Source organism: Psammomys obesus, unplaced genomic scaffold (genome assembly GCF_907164565.1).
Source record: "Psammomys obesus unplaced genomic scaffold, mPsaObe1.curated_primary_1811, whole genome shotgun sequence".
NCBI lineage: Eukaryota > Metazoa > Chordata > Mammalia > Rodentia > Muridae > Psammomys > Psammomys obesus.
This window is the reverse complement of record NW_026585686.1, coordinates 5,146,333-5,164,588: the sequence shown is the minus strand read 5'-3', so window position 1 is coordinate 5,164,588 and position 18,256 is coordinate 5,146,333. Positions and strand designations below refer to the sequence as shown.

Sequence of the window (18,256 nt, the reverse complement as noted above, 5' to 3'; positions counted from 1 at the left end):
AATCCCAGTCCTGGAAGAAACAGCATAACTTTCTATTTCTATTAATGTCACCCCCGTGAAGATGCTAATCAAAAAAAAGTAATTGGAGGCACAGCAGGTTCCTTCTGAGGTAGGAGGGAAGGAAAGAGAAAAGCCATGTTTACTTCTGAGTGATTGAAAACTTTTACAAGCATGCCTGTGTGTCTCTCAGGCAGAGCATGAACAATCTGGACTATAAAAAGGGGCACTGTTTCTTTAAGAAGCAGACCCAGCATGCTCAGGCAGTAATGCCAGGATAGTGCCACTCACCTGCTCCTTTTCACTCTGGCAACTTTTTAAACGGCATACTTGGAAAGAATTGCAACCTTACACACTAGTCGCCAGGCTACCAGCACAGGGCATGCCTGTGTGTCCCTTACCTTCATCTTTGGCCCTTTGTCACGCTGCTTTCATAACCTGCTCTTCTCCCCCTGCCTCCTTCCCTGGCTTCCTGTCTAGCTAACCACACACTCTGTTTTTCTGAGCCACCTGAGAGTAAGGCGTGACACACGTACAACTAAGTGCGGTCTACAGCCTGCAGCGTGGGCTCGCCTCTTGCGAAGCCCGGTTCTGTCACTGTCCAGCTACCATGTGTCATCTGGCCCAGTAACAAACATCTCCACAGCACTTGTGAATCCTGCAGTGCGGCCTCCGGCCCAGAGCCAGCCATTGCCCTGCCATCTGGGATTTTGACACCATTATCTTTTCTAACGCTGACCATTTCCTTTTCTTCTCTCCTCTTCACAGCCTTCATCACTAACGTTCTCCCACAGGCCTCTGTTGGTACAGTAAGGCGCTCCCGTACCACACCAAGGGTCCTGTAACCTCTGCCCCGACACCCCCCTCCGCTAGTGGTGTTGGTTTTAATCATCTAACACAGTGGCCATTTCTCCACCATGACTGTTTCTGTTTGGCAATTACTAAGAAGTTCATGATGAGGGCCAGCAAGATGGCTTGCCACCATACCTGCCAATCTGAGCTCAGTCCCTGATACCAGGACAGGACTGACTCCCGCAAGCCTTCCTCTGCCTGCCACGCATATTCACACAATGATTTAATTAATTAGTTAATTAATTAAAGTAAAAAAATTGTTAGAAGAGCATGTAAGCTCACGTGATTACCACACTCCTCACCCAAATGTGCCCCCCGACTCAGCACCTAGGACAGTGCCACCTGACCTGTCCTCCCAGGCTCTGGGATCATGGGCCTCCACAGAAGATTCCTGAAGCACTCTATCAGCCTCTGCACACTGCATCAGCCCCTGTTCCAATCTCCCTGTGGTATTCTCCCACAGCCAGCCCCTTCTCCTTCCCTACACAGCCAGCTACTTATCTTCCATCACCAGCATGGAATGTTCTACAATATACCCAGTGTCCTTAACCACTGTGGTGCTCACTGTCCTAAAGATGGCCTCAACAACTTGTAAATTCTCAGACTTCCCTCTTGAGAAAACTCCAAAACTTAGTGCTTGCACGTCATAAGAATTCCTGCATCAGAATTCTTAACTGTGTGAATCTGAGGTATATCTGATTTTGCATTATTTTACCGACGGTTTTCATGTATACCGAGGTATGCAGCCATTCACTCTCGTATCTGACACAGCAATGTACATTCTCAAAAGGACTTTATGAGTGTTTTTGGTTTGCTGCTGTCTGTTTGCCATTAGCTAATCTCTCAACTCCTCCAAATGCCTGGGTGTGGATTGGGTTCCTCCAGCTAAGGTACACACATACCTGTATTCCCAGACTCTGGAGGTGTGGACTGGAGGAAAAAGGAACCTAAGTTTCTAGGCTCGCCAGGGCTAAACAATGAAAACACAGAACAAAACTAAGGTTCCTTCTGTCAGTATGCACTGGCCATCTAGAGGGCTGGGGCCATCTTGCTCCATTTCTGGCTTTTCCTGCTGCCCAGCAGAGGTGAGAACAGGTTATGTCAACAGCAGCATCTGGGCATTTACTGTAGCTCACTACAGAGTGAGCCAGTCTCAGTGATGGTTTGTGTCTTAAATATCCCAGGGGCTCCTGTATTGAAGGCGTATCCTCCAGGACGGGACTGCTGGTACTAAAGTCCTACCGGGCTATGGTGGAGCGGTAAGCGGTGGAGACCTGTGGAGGAGGGAGCATGTCCTTGTAGGGGATACTGGAACCTACCTGTCTTCTCTCTCTCTTCCCTTTTCACCACCAGAGCAGCAGCATGCACATCTTCCCACTAGAATGCTCGGTCTTGCCTGGGGCCCAAAAAGCAATAGAGCCAGTTGACCACAGACTGAGACCAAAATAAACATTTCCTCCCTTAAGTGATTTATTGCAGGTATCTTGTCACTGCATGGAAAGCTGACCAACACAGCCCAAAGTGCCCAGGTCTTCCTTAAGTGGGTCACTTCTAGCTAGGACTGGGGGTCATGCCTGAATGGGAGCCTAGATCAAACACTCTTGTGGCCCTTCCAAGTACCGCATTTCCTCCTCAAACTGCCTGCAGCAACTGCTGTTTCCTTCAGTGAAAATTAGATAGAAGAGACAGATAACAAAAAGGATATGAACAAACAAGATTATGCAGATAATGACCACAGCTGAGTTAAAACAAAAGGGCTCTGCAGTAAATATCCAGCTGATTTGAAGATAGGAACCAAGTAAAGTTTCTGTCTGTGTGTGTGTTCCATCATTGCTGTGATGAAACACACAACCAAAAGGCAAGTGGGGAGGAAAGGGCTTATTTGCCTTACAATTCTACATTATAGTCAGTCATTGAAGGAAGTCAGGACAGGAGCTCAAACACAGCAGGAACCTGGAAGGCAGAAGCTCAAGCAGAGACCTTCGAGGAGTGCAAATTTCTGGTTTGCTGCTCGCGGCTTACTCAGCCTGCTTTCTTACAGAACCCAGTAGCCCCACCCACAATGAAGTGGCCTTCAATCACTAATTAAGAAAATGCCCTACAGCCATGCCTACAGCCGGATTTTTTTAGTAGACAGATAGATAGATAATTTATTTACATGATTTATTTATTTATGTGCACTGGTGTTTTGCCTGCATGTGTGAGGGTGTCAGATCGCTTCGAACTAGAGTTACAGACAGATGTGAGCTGCCATGTGGGTGCTGGGTCCTCTGGAAGGGCTGCCAGTGCTCCTTCACTGCTGAGCCATCTCTCCAGGCCACAGCCTGCAGCTGGATCTTAGGGAAACATTTCCTCAACCGAGGCTCCCTCCTCTCTGATGACTCTAACTTGTGTCATGTTGACAAAAAACTAGGCAGCGCAAGCTCTTTGGAAATTTGACCTCTGTGGTGACGATGGAAGTTCAGGATCGGGCCATGGCTGAGTCAGTCTGGCCAGGAAGCACTCACACAGAGCACTATGGTTGGGAGTAACTTGGCACATCCAAGAAACTGAATGGGAGCTGGAGTGTGGAGCGGGGCGGGGGGGGCGCAGAGAAGGGCAGGAGACAGCTGGAAGAAGACAAAAAGCCGGACTATTCTGGTCACAAAGAGCGTGGCTTTCTTCTAATTACTATGGACAGCCAGTGAAAATCTGTACACTAGGAAGAAACATGTAATCAATGTCTGGGAAAGATTGGTGGGGACACAGAGTGGAGAGCAGACCACAGAAAGCAAAGAAGAGGCAAGGACACCAACAGGGAGTTCTCTCAGAGGGTGGGGCCCATGTAGACCACTGTATAAGACTAAGTTGGGGGCCACAGTGAGAGCAAAGGGGACCAGGATGGAGCTACAGACTCCACAGCAGTGACTGATGGCAGAGAAGGGGCAAACAGAGGTGGGAACGGAGGATGAAGGCTGACGCCAGGATCCCTTTGGATATGTGGTGTCATTCTAAACCCATCTGCAATGCCCTCTGTTTGCTTGAGACAATAACAAAAGGATGACAGTCTCCAGTGGCCTCGCTGAAAGCCAGGGCTTTGTGGTCTTCAGCACATGGACAAGGGTTCTTCAAGCAACCTTAAAATGCTCACATCTAACCTACTGTCATACACGCACCCTAATTCTCCAGTGGACTGGGCTTCTGTACTTTCTAATGGGAGGCCTGTTAAATTTTCTCTACTAACAAGCTCTTTTTGCCCAAGCACTGTTTATGCAACACCAGATATACAGGTATACAAAATAGGAAGACAAATGGAACACTGATAATTAATCATCAAAAAATCTGTTTAAAGACCACTCTTTAGTATACGTCTAGTTTTATGATTTATTAAAGATGAGGGGGCTGGAAAGATGGCTCAGCATTAAGAACAGTTGTTACTCTTACAGAGGACCAAGTTTCGATACCCAGCACCCACACAGTGGCTCACAAACATCTATAACTCCAGTCCCTGGGGATCCCATGCTCTTCTGAACTCTTAAGGGCACCAGGCATTACATGATGCACAGACATACATTCAAAACACTCATATACATAAAAAGAATTTTTTTAAAGTATAAAAAAATGAATAAATAAAGGTGAAAGCAAACTTGCATACTAATAAGGAAGATGTGCTCATTTATTTTTCTATAAGGAATGGCTGAATATTTGATATTGCAGGATATTGAACATCGTCAGCATTTTTCAGAGTTAAATACTTTGAATTTATAACAGTCAATGTTAAGAACACCACATAAAAACATAGCATAAAACAGCAAAAAATGTGTTTAGGCCATTTCAGAAATATTTGGAAATTCTGTCCTAATTCCAAACCATGTTCAGCTAACATGTTTTTCAATGAAACCAAAGCCAGCAACTCAAATAGCAATTCTTAAACTCAGGCAGCATAGCACAATGCAACTCCAAAGCAAACTAACGTCATACTTAAGGAACGATGGGAGGAAATAGCAAAGTCTCTTTTCCACCATTCTACCTTAAAAAGCTGTGAGAAATGCCTCCTGTGTGTGACTGATGTGAGATAAGTAAGCACCCTCTACACTACCCTAGGCTAAAGCACAGTCATGTTTGTTTTGTGAATGGTCCATGGCTACCCCAGGTGCTGAGCTGCTTCGAACTCCACTGCCTCGTTTAGCTCTATGAGGGAGAAAACAGGCTCAGGGGGGCCTTTCCCTTACTTCTCCGGCTTGAGCTGGTATCCTATGATAAAACACTGACTAAACCAACTGGAGGGAGGAAAGGACTGATTTTCAGCTTAGAAGTTATAGTCTATCACTGAGAGAAGTCAAGGCAAGAACTGAAGCAGAGACCACAGAGGAAGGGTTACTCACTGGCTTGCTCAGCCTGCTTTCATATACAGTCCAGAACCAGCTGCCCAGGGATGGCCCACCCACCATGGGCTGTGCTCTCCCATTTCATTAATCAACAAAATGCACCACAGACTTCCCTATTGGCCAATCTGGTGGAGGCATTTTCTCACCACAAGTTTCCTCTTCCCAGATGACCCTAACTGGTATAAAATTAACCAGCATAAGCTGCTAGCGTATAGGCAGCCTGCTTCTGGGTTGCCTAGTAACCTGTGATGTCAGCACATGTGGCCCACCAGAGTGTGGCAGGCGCTGGTAAAAGGAGCAACCCGCCACTTTGTCTCCCTCTTCTTCTCCTTTCTTGCTCTCTCCACCTCGCTCATTCCTGGGGGCCCCCAGTGTGCCTCTCTCTTTCCTCTCTATCTCTCCACCTCCATCCAACAAATCTCTTTTGTATAATATCTGTTGTGTGCATGGCATCATTTTTAAATAAATACTAACACAATCCAGTTCTCCAAGAGGATTTCTGTTTTGTTTTGGTTTTTTTTTTTTTGGATATAAAAACAAAAATATTTCAAAGTACATTTTAAAATTACTATCTTCGAATGAATATGCGAGGTTGACACAATGTGGCTAGCTGCATTTCTGGAAAAACACTGCTAACTACAGCTTATCCCACCCTACGAAATCCTTACAAATGGAAGCCTTTATAAAGAGCAAGATGGACACCTAGTAAGTAAACCAGAAGTGCAGTCAAGAGGGTGAACATGCCGGACACCTACTGACCCACCAGAGTGGCCCCCAGCAACCAGAGATGAGCATTAGGGCTCCCAGTGGTCTAAACACTGGGGACCTGCAAGGCAGAGGCAAAGCCTTGGGATGCACTCAGCCACTGGTAGAATCCCACCTACATCCACTAAGCTACCCCACCCAGGTTCTCTCCTCCCTCCTGAAAGCCTTGCCTGAAACAGAACATGTCTGAGATGCAGGTGATGGGGGTTGACTCTGTCTCCTCACTGCTGGGACAGTCCAGTTTTCTAACTAGGCCAGGGCCTGAAGTGTGACCCTCCAAGCAGGGTCCAAACAGCTGGATAAGCAGCAGCTGTCACTGGGAAGGAACTGGAAAACTAGGGCTGGCCATCATCTTCAACACCTATCCATGTCTTATCGCACATGGATATTTCTCCTGTGGCGGGCAGCGGTAACTCATGAGGCCCTCAAGCCTCCTTATGACGTCACAGTATCTGGGCCAGCCCAGCCCAATCCAAATGCATCCGGGATCTCCAGCCTGCTTTGTTCTCTGCACAGAGGCTCAGTTTCAATACACGTGGATGTTTTATTTTCTCCTGGTGATTTTTAATTTCTCTAGTCATTTAAAGCGTTAAAAAAAAAAACGAGTTAAGAAATGGGGATACAGAATCTTTATGAGATGACAGAAATGTTTTCAGGGAGAATTGAGGTGATAGCTACACAACTCTAAATTTACTAAAAGACAAAAGTCACTGAGCACATACAAGAGAAGTGAGCTACCAGTCAGATTAGATTCCTAGCACTGTGAGAAGGAAAGGAAGGAGTGAACTTTATGGTGTGTAAATCACAGCTCAATAAAGCTAGGTGGTTGGCTGGCTGGCTGGCTGGCTGGTTGGCTGGCTTGTCTGCTCTTGTGTAGCCAAGGATGACCACGAACTCTATCCTCCCGTCTCTCCCGCTGCAGTGCTGAGACTACAGACAGGTCTGGTAAACTGAAAGAAGAGGTGAGAAGGCCTGTCCTGAGACAGTGCTACTGGCCATGCAAGTATTGGGGTTTGAATGTGATATGTCCCCCAGAGCCTCATGTTTCAGGGGCTTAGCCGCTGGCTGCTGAGCGTGTAGTTACTATTTGGGTCCAACAGACTCTGACCTGATCAATAAGTTAATCCTTTATGGAGTCATATGAAGACGTTATTGGGAAGTAGTGAAGAGTGAAAGACAGGACACAATTAGAGGAAGTAAGTGACTGGGGTTTCTGTTTGGGAGCTACCTACTGCCCTGGACCCTCTCTGTATACCTTTTCTCTGCTTCCTGAATGCCAAAGAGAGTCTGCAACACTTTCCCACAGCCATAATGTGCTGTCTCAGGCCTGGGGGCCAAAGCCAAGTGACTAGAGGATGAACCCTCTCCAACAATGAGCCAAAGCAAGCTGTCCTCCCTTAAGCTGTTTGTCAGGTGTCTTCACTACCATAACAGAGAAGTCTGACTGACTCCAGGAAGGAACGTCTCTCCTGGCTGAGAGGATACACCATGCTGTTAGGATTTGCTAACTTCTAGGAAGAAAGGCCAGGGTTCCTGCTGAATCCCAGGACCTCCATCTCCTCCTGGTTGTGGCAGCCAGGACTGCTAAATACCTAGGGGCCAGCAGGGGAAGCTGTGGGAGGGCTAGCAGCTGCAGGGCTTGACGTGGTGATGAAAGGCTGCCTGGGAACTGCAGAGGAACAAGTGGATGTGAGGAAGGATCAGCCTTGGGGCATGAGACAAGTGGTATAAGCACTCTGCAACAGAAGTGCAAAAGTCCACGTGAGCAAACCAAGTTCCTAGGACGGCCTCAGACCTACTGAGTAAGAATCACTGGTGGGAAAACCCCAGGACGCCCATCTTAACAAGCCACCTGCTCCCTGGCAAGGAAACTTTTATGCACATTCAAGTGTGGGAACCACTGAGCCACTATGACAAAATGACCATGCTTTATCTCAAAGGCAATGAGACACCTACACAAAGTTTTAAGAAGTAAGGTGAGGGTGCTGGAGAGATGGCTCAGAGGTTAAGAGCACTGGCTGTTCTTCCAAAGGTCCTGAATCAATTCACAGAAACCACATGGTGGCTCACAACCATCCATAATGAGATCTGGTTCCCTCTTCTGACCTCCTGGCTCACATGCAGGCAGAATACTGTATAAATAACAAAGAAATAAAAACAAGACGGTTCTTTAAATTAAAAAAAAAAAAGGTGAGAACCCAGACTGCCCTTCAGTGCCCAAGAGTTCTTACACACTGTCACCTCCTTTGTCTTTAACCTCTTATACTATAACTGCCACAGATTAAGATGGCCACACAGTAGTCTCTACTGCAACTATCTTGAGATGCAGGATCTGTAGAACATGATTACAATATGGGGATTGTGGCAATTTAAATGGGAATGGCCCCCATGGGCTCATGTCTGAGTGGGCTTGGTCCCCAGGTAGTGGAATGTTTGGGAAGGATTTGGAGGTGTGTCTTGTTGGAGAAAGTGTGTCACTGGGGGTGGGCTCTGAGGTTTCAAAAGCCATGCCAGGCTCAGTACCTCTCCCTCTCCCTGCTGCCTGTAAGCAAGCCCCCATAAATGCTTTTCTAAGTTGCCTTGATGAGGTCTCTTCACAGCAATGGAACACTAAGACAGGTTAATGTCAATTGTTGTGGCTTACTTACTGGCAGTCCTGGGTTGTTAGCCTGAGGATATGGCCTCAGGTAGAATGCCTGCCTTGCATACATGAGGTCCTGACTCAAGCAAGGACGCTCTTTCCCTCCATCATGCCATAAGCCATGTTAAGACACAGCTGGAAGGGCCTTACCAGATGTGGCATCACAAGTTTGAATCTCAGACTTCAGAACTGTAAGAACTGAACCTCTGCTCGCCAGGGTTACCATCTCAGTAACAGCGGGAAAGAGTGACCACACACACGCCTTCTCCTAAATCCTAGCCCCTTCCAAAGGTACCGCATGAAAACCCCATGAGAACAATGACATCCACCAATGGAAAGTGGGGCCGCACAACACAACGTCCAGAACACGTGGAGGTGACACCACCGGTCATCTAGCTGTGTCGGTGAAAGAATGGATGCCACTTCCAAACGACAGACACTGCACTTCCCCTTCGGACACTGTTCCGGGGTGGACAGAGCTAGAACAGATGGCCCTTTGACTTCACTCTTCTCCCTTAGAAAAGCTGAAGGGCTATAGATCTGCACCATTTACCCAGCTGGAGTCCTGGGAATTAACTTCAAGGAAACTGCATTGTCCTAAGGGACTCCCCCAGCAGAAGGCTGCCATGCAGGGTCATTGTCCTAAGGGACTCCCCCAGCAGAAGGCTGCCATGCAGGGTCTGGGGACAATGCCGAACAACTGCTCTTAAAGACAGCGCCAGGAGCCAGCATTTGAGCCAGCACTGATGCCCAGCACTGTGGCTCCCCTTGGGCCCTGCACCTTCACAGTAATCTTATGACGTAGGATGAGCCCTTTTCTCCTTAAGATGAAGAAACTGAGAGGTTAAATAACTTACCCACTTCTGTACAAGAAGCAGGATTCAAACCCACTTAAACCAGACTCCAGATCTACACACACCCTTTCTAGGAACAACAGATTAGTTGTTCCTAGGTTCTGCTATCTAAGTAATAAAGAAGTAAGCAAATAATTGACAGGCTCTTCAACATATATAAACTATATTCCTAGAAATCACCCAGTACAAGGGCCAGTAAAGGACCTACAAAATTTAAGTACTAACAATCAGACGACCAATGTCCCTACTACTCAATAGCACAAAAGTAGCCACAGGCAGTATCTAAGCAAATGGACTTGGTTGCATTTCCTTAAAACTTCACTTACAAAAATAGGCAAGAGAGGGGTGGGTGAACACCTGCATTTGGCCTTCCACAGAAGAGGCCCCTGGCCTACTGGAAAGGGCACTGGATTTAGAGTTACCTTTCTCTGCCTCCAACAGCGGGGGGCCTTGCACAATCCTTTCTGACTATGCTGTCCAGGTTAAACCAGCCTGGGAATCCTGGGCACAAGCGATTTGGCCTTTGAAGTAGCTGGAACTACAGGTATAACCTTCTGTGTAGACAAAAGTTCTTTTCTGACACCACCTCCAACCTCCTGTGCTGTCCTCCCAGTTTTTTGTTTTGTTTTTAAAACAGGAAGCAAAAATGACTGCCCCATCCTTTACTTTCACTTTCCCAGTCCTCAGTCTCATTTCTTAGGAACAAGGCAGGGCTCATGGCTACAACCTGAGGTAGTGAGCAAGGACCAGGCAGGGTCAGACGCGTCTGAGAAATAACAGGCTGTCACCTGATTCTCAGTCTCTGGGGCAGGGCCAGCATGAGTCCCTGGCATTAGGACCAGCCAAGGTTTCTCCTTTTCCTCCCACTCTGTCTCAGGCCACTGAGCACCCAGGAAACTACCCTCACATAGTGGGCAAAATGAGGCTGAGTAGGAAGGAACGAGTCCTGAGGAGGATGGTGAGGCTTTCTTTCAAAGCCCTCCCCAGAAGCCCAGGGACCACTCAGTGCAGAGCAGCCCAGCAGGTGCTCATGAGACCTGCTGCCCTCTACGTGTGTAGTGCTGGCTTCTGAGGGCATGGAGCAGTAGCTGGGCTCTGGGCCTCACCTCCCATTCTGTCAGAGCTTGAGTACCTTACTGAACTTTCCTAGAGATGAAAAAGGCAGATTCCACAAGGGCCTCCTACAATGTTGGCTGCTCTCTCAATGGGAAGGCCACCACTGCTCATTATTTATGTATTTTTGTAAAGAATCTCCAGCTAATGTTTTGCTACAAGAAAACACATTCTGTATTAATGCTGTAGATGGCTGACAGTGTCAAAACAAACTTTAAAAGCCCTAGAAAGCAGGGTGGTGGTGGTGCACACCTTTAACCACAGCACTGGAGAGGCAGAGGCAGGCAGATCTCTGAGTTCAAGGTTAGCCTGGTCTACAAGTCAAGTTCCAGGGTTCCAGGGCAGCCAGGGCTACACGGAAAAACCCTGTCTCAGAAAAACTAAGACACCCCATGTACTCTGCCCCAAAAAGGTGAAAAGAAAAAAACAATCCTCAGATACAGGCAGATTCGCACATCTCCCCACTGAGGAGTACTGTACAGGGGTACTGACTCAAAACAAACTTTAAAAGTCCCATATAGCATTGGGGGTGGGGTGGGGGAAGAGGGAGGGGGAAGCTACAACAACCACCTCAGCTAAGCTATTCAAGGCCTATCAAAACCTGACAAAACACAGTCCCAGCCCTAAGCTCAGTTCTCCATTGCCCTCGGCCACAGACAGACACACACTGCTCCTACAGCTTCATTTCTGCCACACCTCCTGCAGGCTCTCGGCTACCACGCTGGCTACTGGAATTCCACCTCCGAAGAAGCCTGTGCAAACGTCACCTTCTAGATGACAGACATCAAAACCAGAAAGAATTTACAGGAACAGCATGCACTTCAAGCTGCTTGTTGCCCATTAAGAACCAAGCCCCCCAGCAACCCTCCCCCCCCCAACAAAAACCCAAGGCCCAAAGGATTAAGGGACATTAAGTCATTGCCCTTCCTCGGGGGTCTCAGTCTGGAAACTAAGTCATGACCTCCCTTCTCTCTGGGGGGGCTGGACACACCTTCAAAACCACACCCTGCTGACCATCCACACTGAACTCCCTTCACACCAATTCCTGTGAATAAAGGAATTTATTCACTTTATTCCTAATGAATAAAGTTAACCTTTATTCATCCTGTAAATGAAAACTTCACCCTTCTTCCAGAGAGATGCCCTTTGTCCCCAGTGCCTCTGGCATCCCTCCAGTGTGGTTCTCAGTGTGCCCACACCCACCCTTCAGAGCCCCACCTGGAGAAGGAGTTTCACATCCCTAGCATTTCCCCATCAAGACAGACTATACCGCTTATTAGTTACCATGAGATTCAACGAATAGGCACAATATCCTTTACTGAAATATTTTCAAATATGTAGGCCCTATACAGGTGTCAGTATAATTTATAAATGCCAAGGTACCTGTCCACAGAACACAGCAAAAAAGCATCATCTATACACACACACACACACACACACACACACACACACACGGTCTTTAGGCCTTTAAGTGAAGAATTTAAGGGTTCACGATAGCATTATGAACTCTCAGGTAGCCCACACCTCAAGAGTGCCTTTAGAGAGCTATGATGACCTCACCAAGAAGGCTGTCTGGCCACAGCGGTGCAGAAGTCTGGTGCATTAGAAGGGAGCCCAGGCTCACCGGGCCCGGGGATGGAAAAGGAGTTCTGATGCAACAATGGACAACAGGGGCCTTTCCCTTACTGTCTTCCTCCTTGCCTGAACATCCCAAGTGTGACAGTGAATAGAAGTAAGTCCAGGAGACTCCACTAAGACTCACTGGTTCGAGGGAACTGCCCAAAGACTACAAGAAAGACACCAGGAAGAGTCTTTCAGAGGCCCTCTGTGGTAGGCTCCTGTCCTGTTACTTGTTTTCTCCTACATCCAATGAACATCCTATTTGTCGTTCTAAGTGAGGATTGATCATCTTACCCTGGGTCCTCTTTCTTGTTTATCTTCTTTAGATGTATAGATTTTATTATGTTTATCATATCTTATAGGTCTATATAAGTGAGTATATACCATGTGTGTCTTTCTCCTTCTGGGATACCTCACTCAGAATGATCTTTTCTAGATCCCACCATTTGCCTGCAAATTTCATGATTTCCTCATTTTTGATTGCTGAGTAGTATTCCATTGTGTAAAAATACCACAATTTCTGTATCCATTCCTCCATTGATGGACATCTGGGTTGTTTCCAGGTTCTGGCTATTACAAATAAAGCTGCTACAAACATGGTTGAGCAAATGTCCTTGACTCTACCTAGCAGTGTATCAAAGCAGATACTAAGACTCAAAACCAAACCTTCAGCAGAGTGCAGGGAATCATATGAAAGAAGGGGGAGTTAGTATGATGTGGAAAGGATAGGAGCGCCACAAGGACCAAATATATCTGGGCACAGGGTCTTTTCTGAGACTGACACTCCACCAAGGACCATGTATGGATATAACCTAGAACCTCTGCTCGGATGAAGTACATGGTAGCTCAGTAACCAATTGGTTTCCCATAGTTAGCGGAACAGGGACTATCTCTGACAGGAACTCAAGGGCAGGCTCTTTGACCTCCCCACCCCCCAAGGGAGGGGGCAGTCCTGTTAGGCCAGAGGAGAGCTTTGCAACCAGTCCTGAAGATACCTGATAAAACAGGGTCAGACGAAAGGGGAGGAGGACCTCCCCAGTCAGCGGACTTGGAATGGGGCAGGGAGGAGATGAGGAAGGGAGGGTGGGATTGGGAGGGAATGAGGGAGTGGGATACAGAGTTAATGTAACTAATAATAAAAATTTTAAAAATTAAAAAAAAAAGAAAGACACCAGCAGTCTCGGGGACCCGCAGTATCAGGTTCTGGCTATAAACAATTAGCAACAGACACAGGCAGAGAGCTAAGGAGACAAACACCACCTGGAGGACAGACACTGCTCACGGGTGCAAGCGTGGCTGCGCTGCCAACTTGAAAGAGGGAAGGGAGGTGCCCAAGTCTGTGGAGGGTTGGGGCACAGGGAGGAAAGTTCTGCTGAGAAAGAAGCGCTCCAAGACTAGCTAGGATTCCAAAGGACATTCTGCACCCAACATCTCAGCTGGCGGGCGGCTTGTTAACCTGAGCTGGACTGATGGTAACTGAGACCGGTTCCTTCCACTCACCTGCATTACCAGATGATAAACCACCTTGGTGTCATAAGCCCAGGCTCCCCCAATAAACTTCCTGAGCCACAGGCTTTATCCTGCTTGCCTCCTTCCCTGCGTATACAGCATCCAAAGGAATGGGAGTGGGCACTTCTCCTCCTGCTTAGATGCCATCACCTCCACCCCACCTGAGCTTACGCAGGAACGAGAATTACCACTGCATGGCTGTTCCTTCTCCCACACCTCTGCCCCAAGCCAAGTCCTCCTCCAGGCTCTCCCTAATCAGACCCTGCAATTCAGCCTCTCCTCTCCAAGCCCACACCTCTGTTCTACCTCGGTGCTCGCCCTAACCCACCTGAACTGCTGAACTGCTGAACAGCCTCCTGCCACCCCTCCAGCCTCCAATCCCACAATCTCATCTTCCTGAGGCTGAGGAGACAAGACAGAAGACGTGAGAAGGAAAGAAGCCTTCACTTCAGATGTGGTCGAAGCCTGAACCAAGAACTCTGCACAATTAGCATTTCCTTCAGGCCTTTCTCCTTCCACAGTCGTCTCCTTGGCATTGTCTAGAAATCTCACCAGTAACTATTTATAATAAAAAGATGTGTGAGCCGGGCAGTGATGGCGCATGCCTTTGGTCCCAGCACTCAGGAGGCAGAGGCAGGTGTTCCAGGACAGCCAGGGCTACACAGAGAAGCCCTGCCTCAAAAATTAATTAATTAGTTAGTTAGCTAATTGTTTAAATTTAATTTAAAAATAAAAAGAGGTGTTGCCAGGCATAGTGGCACAAGCCTTTAATTCCAGGATTTAGAAAGGCAAGACAGGTGGATTTCTGTGAGTTGGAAACCAGCAAGTTCCAAGCAGCCAAGGCTACACCATGAGACCTTGTCTCATTAAAGAAAGGCAAGGGAAAAGAAGGAAGAAAAGGGGATGGGAGAGGCGGGGAGAAGAGGGAAGGGAAAAGACACCTGTCAACCCCTGTGTGACTCTAGTAGCTCCTGGCTTTACCTTATCAGGTTACAACTCCATCCAAGGCATCTCCAGAGATGTCATTTATAAAGCCAGGAGGGGATTCTTTGCACCTCTTAAGGAGTAGCTTGAGCAGCTGTTTCTCTTCATCCCCACACTTAAATCGATGCTAAAGATCTCTTAATAAATTGCTGCAACCCCTCCCAAGTCGAGTTCTGATTAGCCCCAATACACCTCTTTGTTAATCCTAAACTAGAGTGGCCAGCACTCCCTGTTTCTTGTACTGAGTGCACCCCAGTCTTACTACGCCTGCTCTGAAGTCTACATTATGGAATCCTTCTACTTGAATCCCATCCTGACCCAAAGGCGAACTGCTTCCTTGGGTAACTAACCATCATTTACTAAGGTATGTATTCTTGTAGGACCTCCTTCAAGTGTGTATTTCCAGCATCATTCAAGGCCAGCCTGGGCTACAGAGTGAGTTCCAGGACAGCCTACACAGAGAAACTCTGTCTCAACACTAGATGGTTTACATGTCCAAAGCCCTAACTCTTCAGGACCAGAAAACTGAATAAGCCCTCAGGGCTGAGTGACTTGTTAGTCAAGGTCCACAGGTCAAGAACAAGGGCCCTTCTGACTTGGCACCTAAGATAATCACATTTGCCTTTTGAATGATTGAATGACCAGAGGCAAGTCAACCCCAAACATATACACATAGGTAAGGCAAGGAGATTAGTGCTTTCTGGGCCACACTGCTATGTCCCTTTTTACTTCCCAAAAGCATCAATAATGGCCAGGAAGAGAGTAAAGTGTTCTTAGGGGAACGGAACCTTGAATAAACTGCATCCCAGCTACACACCTGGGGAAATTAACAGGAACAGCCTTCTACACTCAGAGTGGAGTTCTTTTTGTGCTTGCTTTTGGGTTATTGTTTTATTTTGTTTTTTGTTTGTTTGTTTTTTGAGGCAAGGTTTCTCTGTATAGGCCTGGCTGTCCTGGCTGGAACTGTAGACCAGGCTGGCCTCAAAGATCCACCTGCCTCTACCTTCCAGGTGCTGGGATCAAAGAGGCGTGTGCCACCACCGACCAGCACGGTGGAGTTCACTAGTCCACTTACAATTAGAGACCGTTTACAAGTACCTCAAGAATACTACCTACCACACCCTAATGCATAACTGTTTACCTGCCCTAAATTGTTCATAAATTGTTCTTTCACACATGACTTATCCCTACACCCCACTTTGAGAGACCTAGACAATCAAAACTGTATCTTCCCTTTCTAAGGTACCAAATGTAGGCACAGAGTCCTTGAGCACCCGGTAAAGGGAGGATGAAGTTATGACAACACACCTGTACACCAGGAGGGATAAGAGCACATTTGGGATGTTTCCTTGTCCATTGCCTAAGACTAATACCTAGCATGAAATAGAAGCTTAGTAGTCAATCAACAATAAGGCAAAAACTGAGGCCTGCTCAAGCCTCATCTTTTCTACAGCCACACATTCACTCAACAAACATGTATCAAGTTGTTGTGCCAGACTGTCCGTTGCTCTGACACCTAAGTTCCACATGAGCTGAAACCCTCCTCACCAGCTATCTTCTCTTGAGTTTGCCTTATTAGCAGCTGACACTTGTCTCAATATGCCAAGACAACCCTAGCTGACACCTACCATTATGTCATTATGGCATTATGCATTGCTCCAACAATGAAAGGATCAGAAATATCACTCCACAGTGATGAGCTGCTAAGTCTTGTTTTTTTGTTTGTTTTTTGTTTTCTTTATTAGGGAAGGAAAAAAAAAAAAAAAACAATCCACACTAGTGGATGAGGATGTCTGGGTCTCTCTATGTCTGGGTTGGCCTGGAACTCACCAGGTAGTCCTGGGTAGCCTTGAATTTGTGATTTTTCCTGTCTTAGCCATCTGAGTGCTGAGATTACAGACCTTTATCACCAGGCTCAAGATTGTTCCTTCGTTTTTCAATAAAAATCAATTAAATGGTTAGGGACAGGGAAGCAGCTGAAGACAAGCCTGGGATAAGCAACTGAGACCATACTGTAGACAGTCTACCATACCAAGGGTATGGATATTTAACGGATACACAAGACGGAGCCACACAAACTTTTAAGGAAGTCATGGATGGTCAAAGTACTGTAAAGATGTTGTTAACTGGATTACAGAAAATATCTAGGGCTGTAAAATTTAAAAGGGCAGGGAACAGGTCATACCAAAAAGACAGCCTAAAGCTATAAATAAAAGTCGTCAAAGAAGAAAATAGTGACAAATATGCTACCCCATGGTTTGACTTGTGTGTAGTGAGAAAGTCCCGCAACATATCTGTGCGCTAGGCAAGCGCTAGTTCCCTGGTGTGTGGTCTTGGGCCCTCACTGCAAGGCGGGTCGTAAGGAAGCTTTAGCTCGCCTTCTTAACTCTCAGTACCTTAAAGATCTGTCCTTCGGTTTGTGGTCGGTTCTTAAGGCCAACATTTAAAGCACGGTATTTATTGGTTGCCAGGATCTTCTAGCAGTAAACAGAGAATCCTAACTCGCCTCCTCCAGATCATCCATCTATTGCATCATGTGAAACCAAAGCTTTCTCAGGCCACGACTTGTAAAATTCAAGTCAGGTAAAATGGCAGCAGCCGCGGCAGGAGCCTGACCCTCAACTTGAGAGCACTGAGCGCGCTCCCCGCAGCAGCGCAGCGCCTAAGGAAGCGCTCGAATCAACAGGTCGGGCGCCCCCGCCCGGGAGCGTCCAGACCCCGACGCCGCGCCGGCTCGGCGGGTCCCTTCGGTAGCCCAGCCAGACGAGGCCGCCGGCTTCTGGATCAGGAGAGAGGTCTACCGGCCGCCGGGCTGAGGCTCCGGCCCTGGGCCCGGGGTGACTAGGCAGCCCTGCCCCGCCCGGCCGGCGGACACCCCGCGGAACTTCCACAGAAGACCACAGTCGGGTCCAGGACGGTTCCGCAAACGCCCCGAGGGTCCAGGGAGGCTCGGGTCGGCTCCAGGCTTCGCTGCCCGGCCCCGCGGGATGCTCCTCGGGGTGAAGGGCAGCCCTGCCCACCCTGCGGGACAGCCGGGACCCGAGGGGCTCCGCATCCCTCCCACGCCCGCCGGCGCCGGGACCAGCCCGCTCTGCCTGTCCTCGCACCTCGTCCGCGTCCAGTTCTACTCGACTGTCCACGAGCGCCATGATCCCCTCCGCGACGGCCGCACACCCGCAGGGAACTCAGAACCGACTCTTGCCTCCGCTCTGGGTTCAGCCGAGCGCGGACGGAGGAGGAACCGGGCGGCCCCGCGCGACTGGACCGAGCGGTCCCCGCCCCCGGCGCCGCGGCACCCGCTGCGCACCCAGTCCCCGAGCGGATGCCGGGCTGCTGCCCCGCCTCCCCCGCCCGCCAGCCCCGCCCCCCCGCCCGCCAGCCCCGCCCCCGCACGCGGCCCCTCAGACAGCAGCCAATCGGGTTCGGCGGGGCGGAGTCACCTCTCTGAGGCAGCGGGAGCTCGCGGAGAGGACCTCCGGGGTACCCGCCTCCCTGGAGGGCTGGCAGGAGCCTGGCGCCCACACCGGAGCGGCCCGAGCTGACAGCCCAGGGTC

General features: G+C 48.5%; 1 protein-coding gene across 2 annotated transcripts in view; it reads right to left on the bottom strand.

The window, feature by feature from the left end:
• Ttc39b (tetratricopeptide repeat domain 39B) overlaps positions 1-17,929 on the bottom strand; it is a 100,494-nt gene extending 82,565 nt beyond the window's left edge. For both annotated transcript variants that reach the window (XM_055629744.1, XM_055629753.1), the window contains exon 1: positions 17,810-17,929. In XM_055629744.1, the coding sequence (XP_055485719.1) occupies positions 17,810-17,851 (42 nt within the window). In that variant the 5' untranslated portion in view covers positions 17,852-17,929. The remainder of the gene's footprint in view (positions 1-17,809) is intronic.
• Positions 17,930-18,256: the final 327 nt, after the last annotated feature.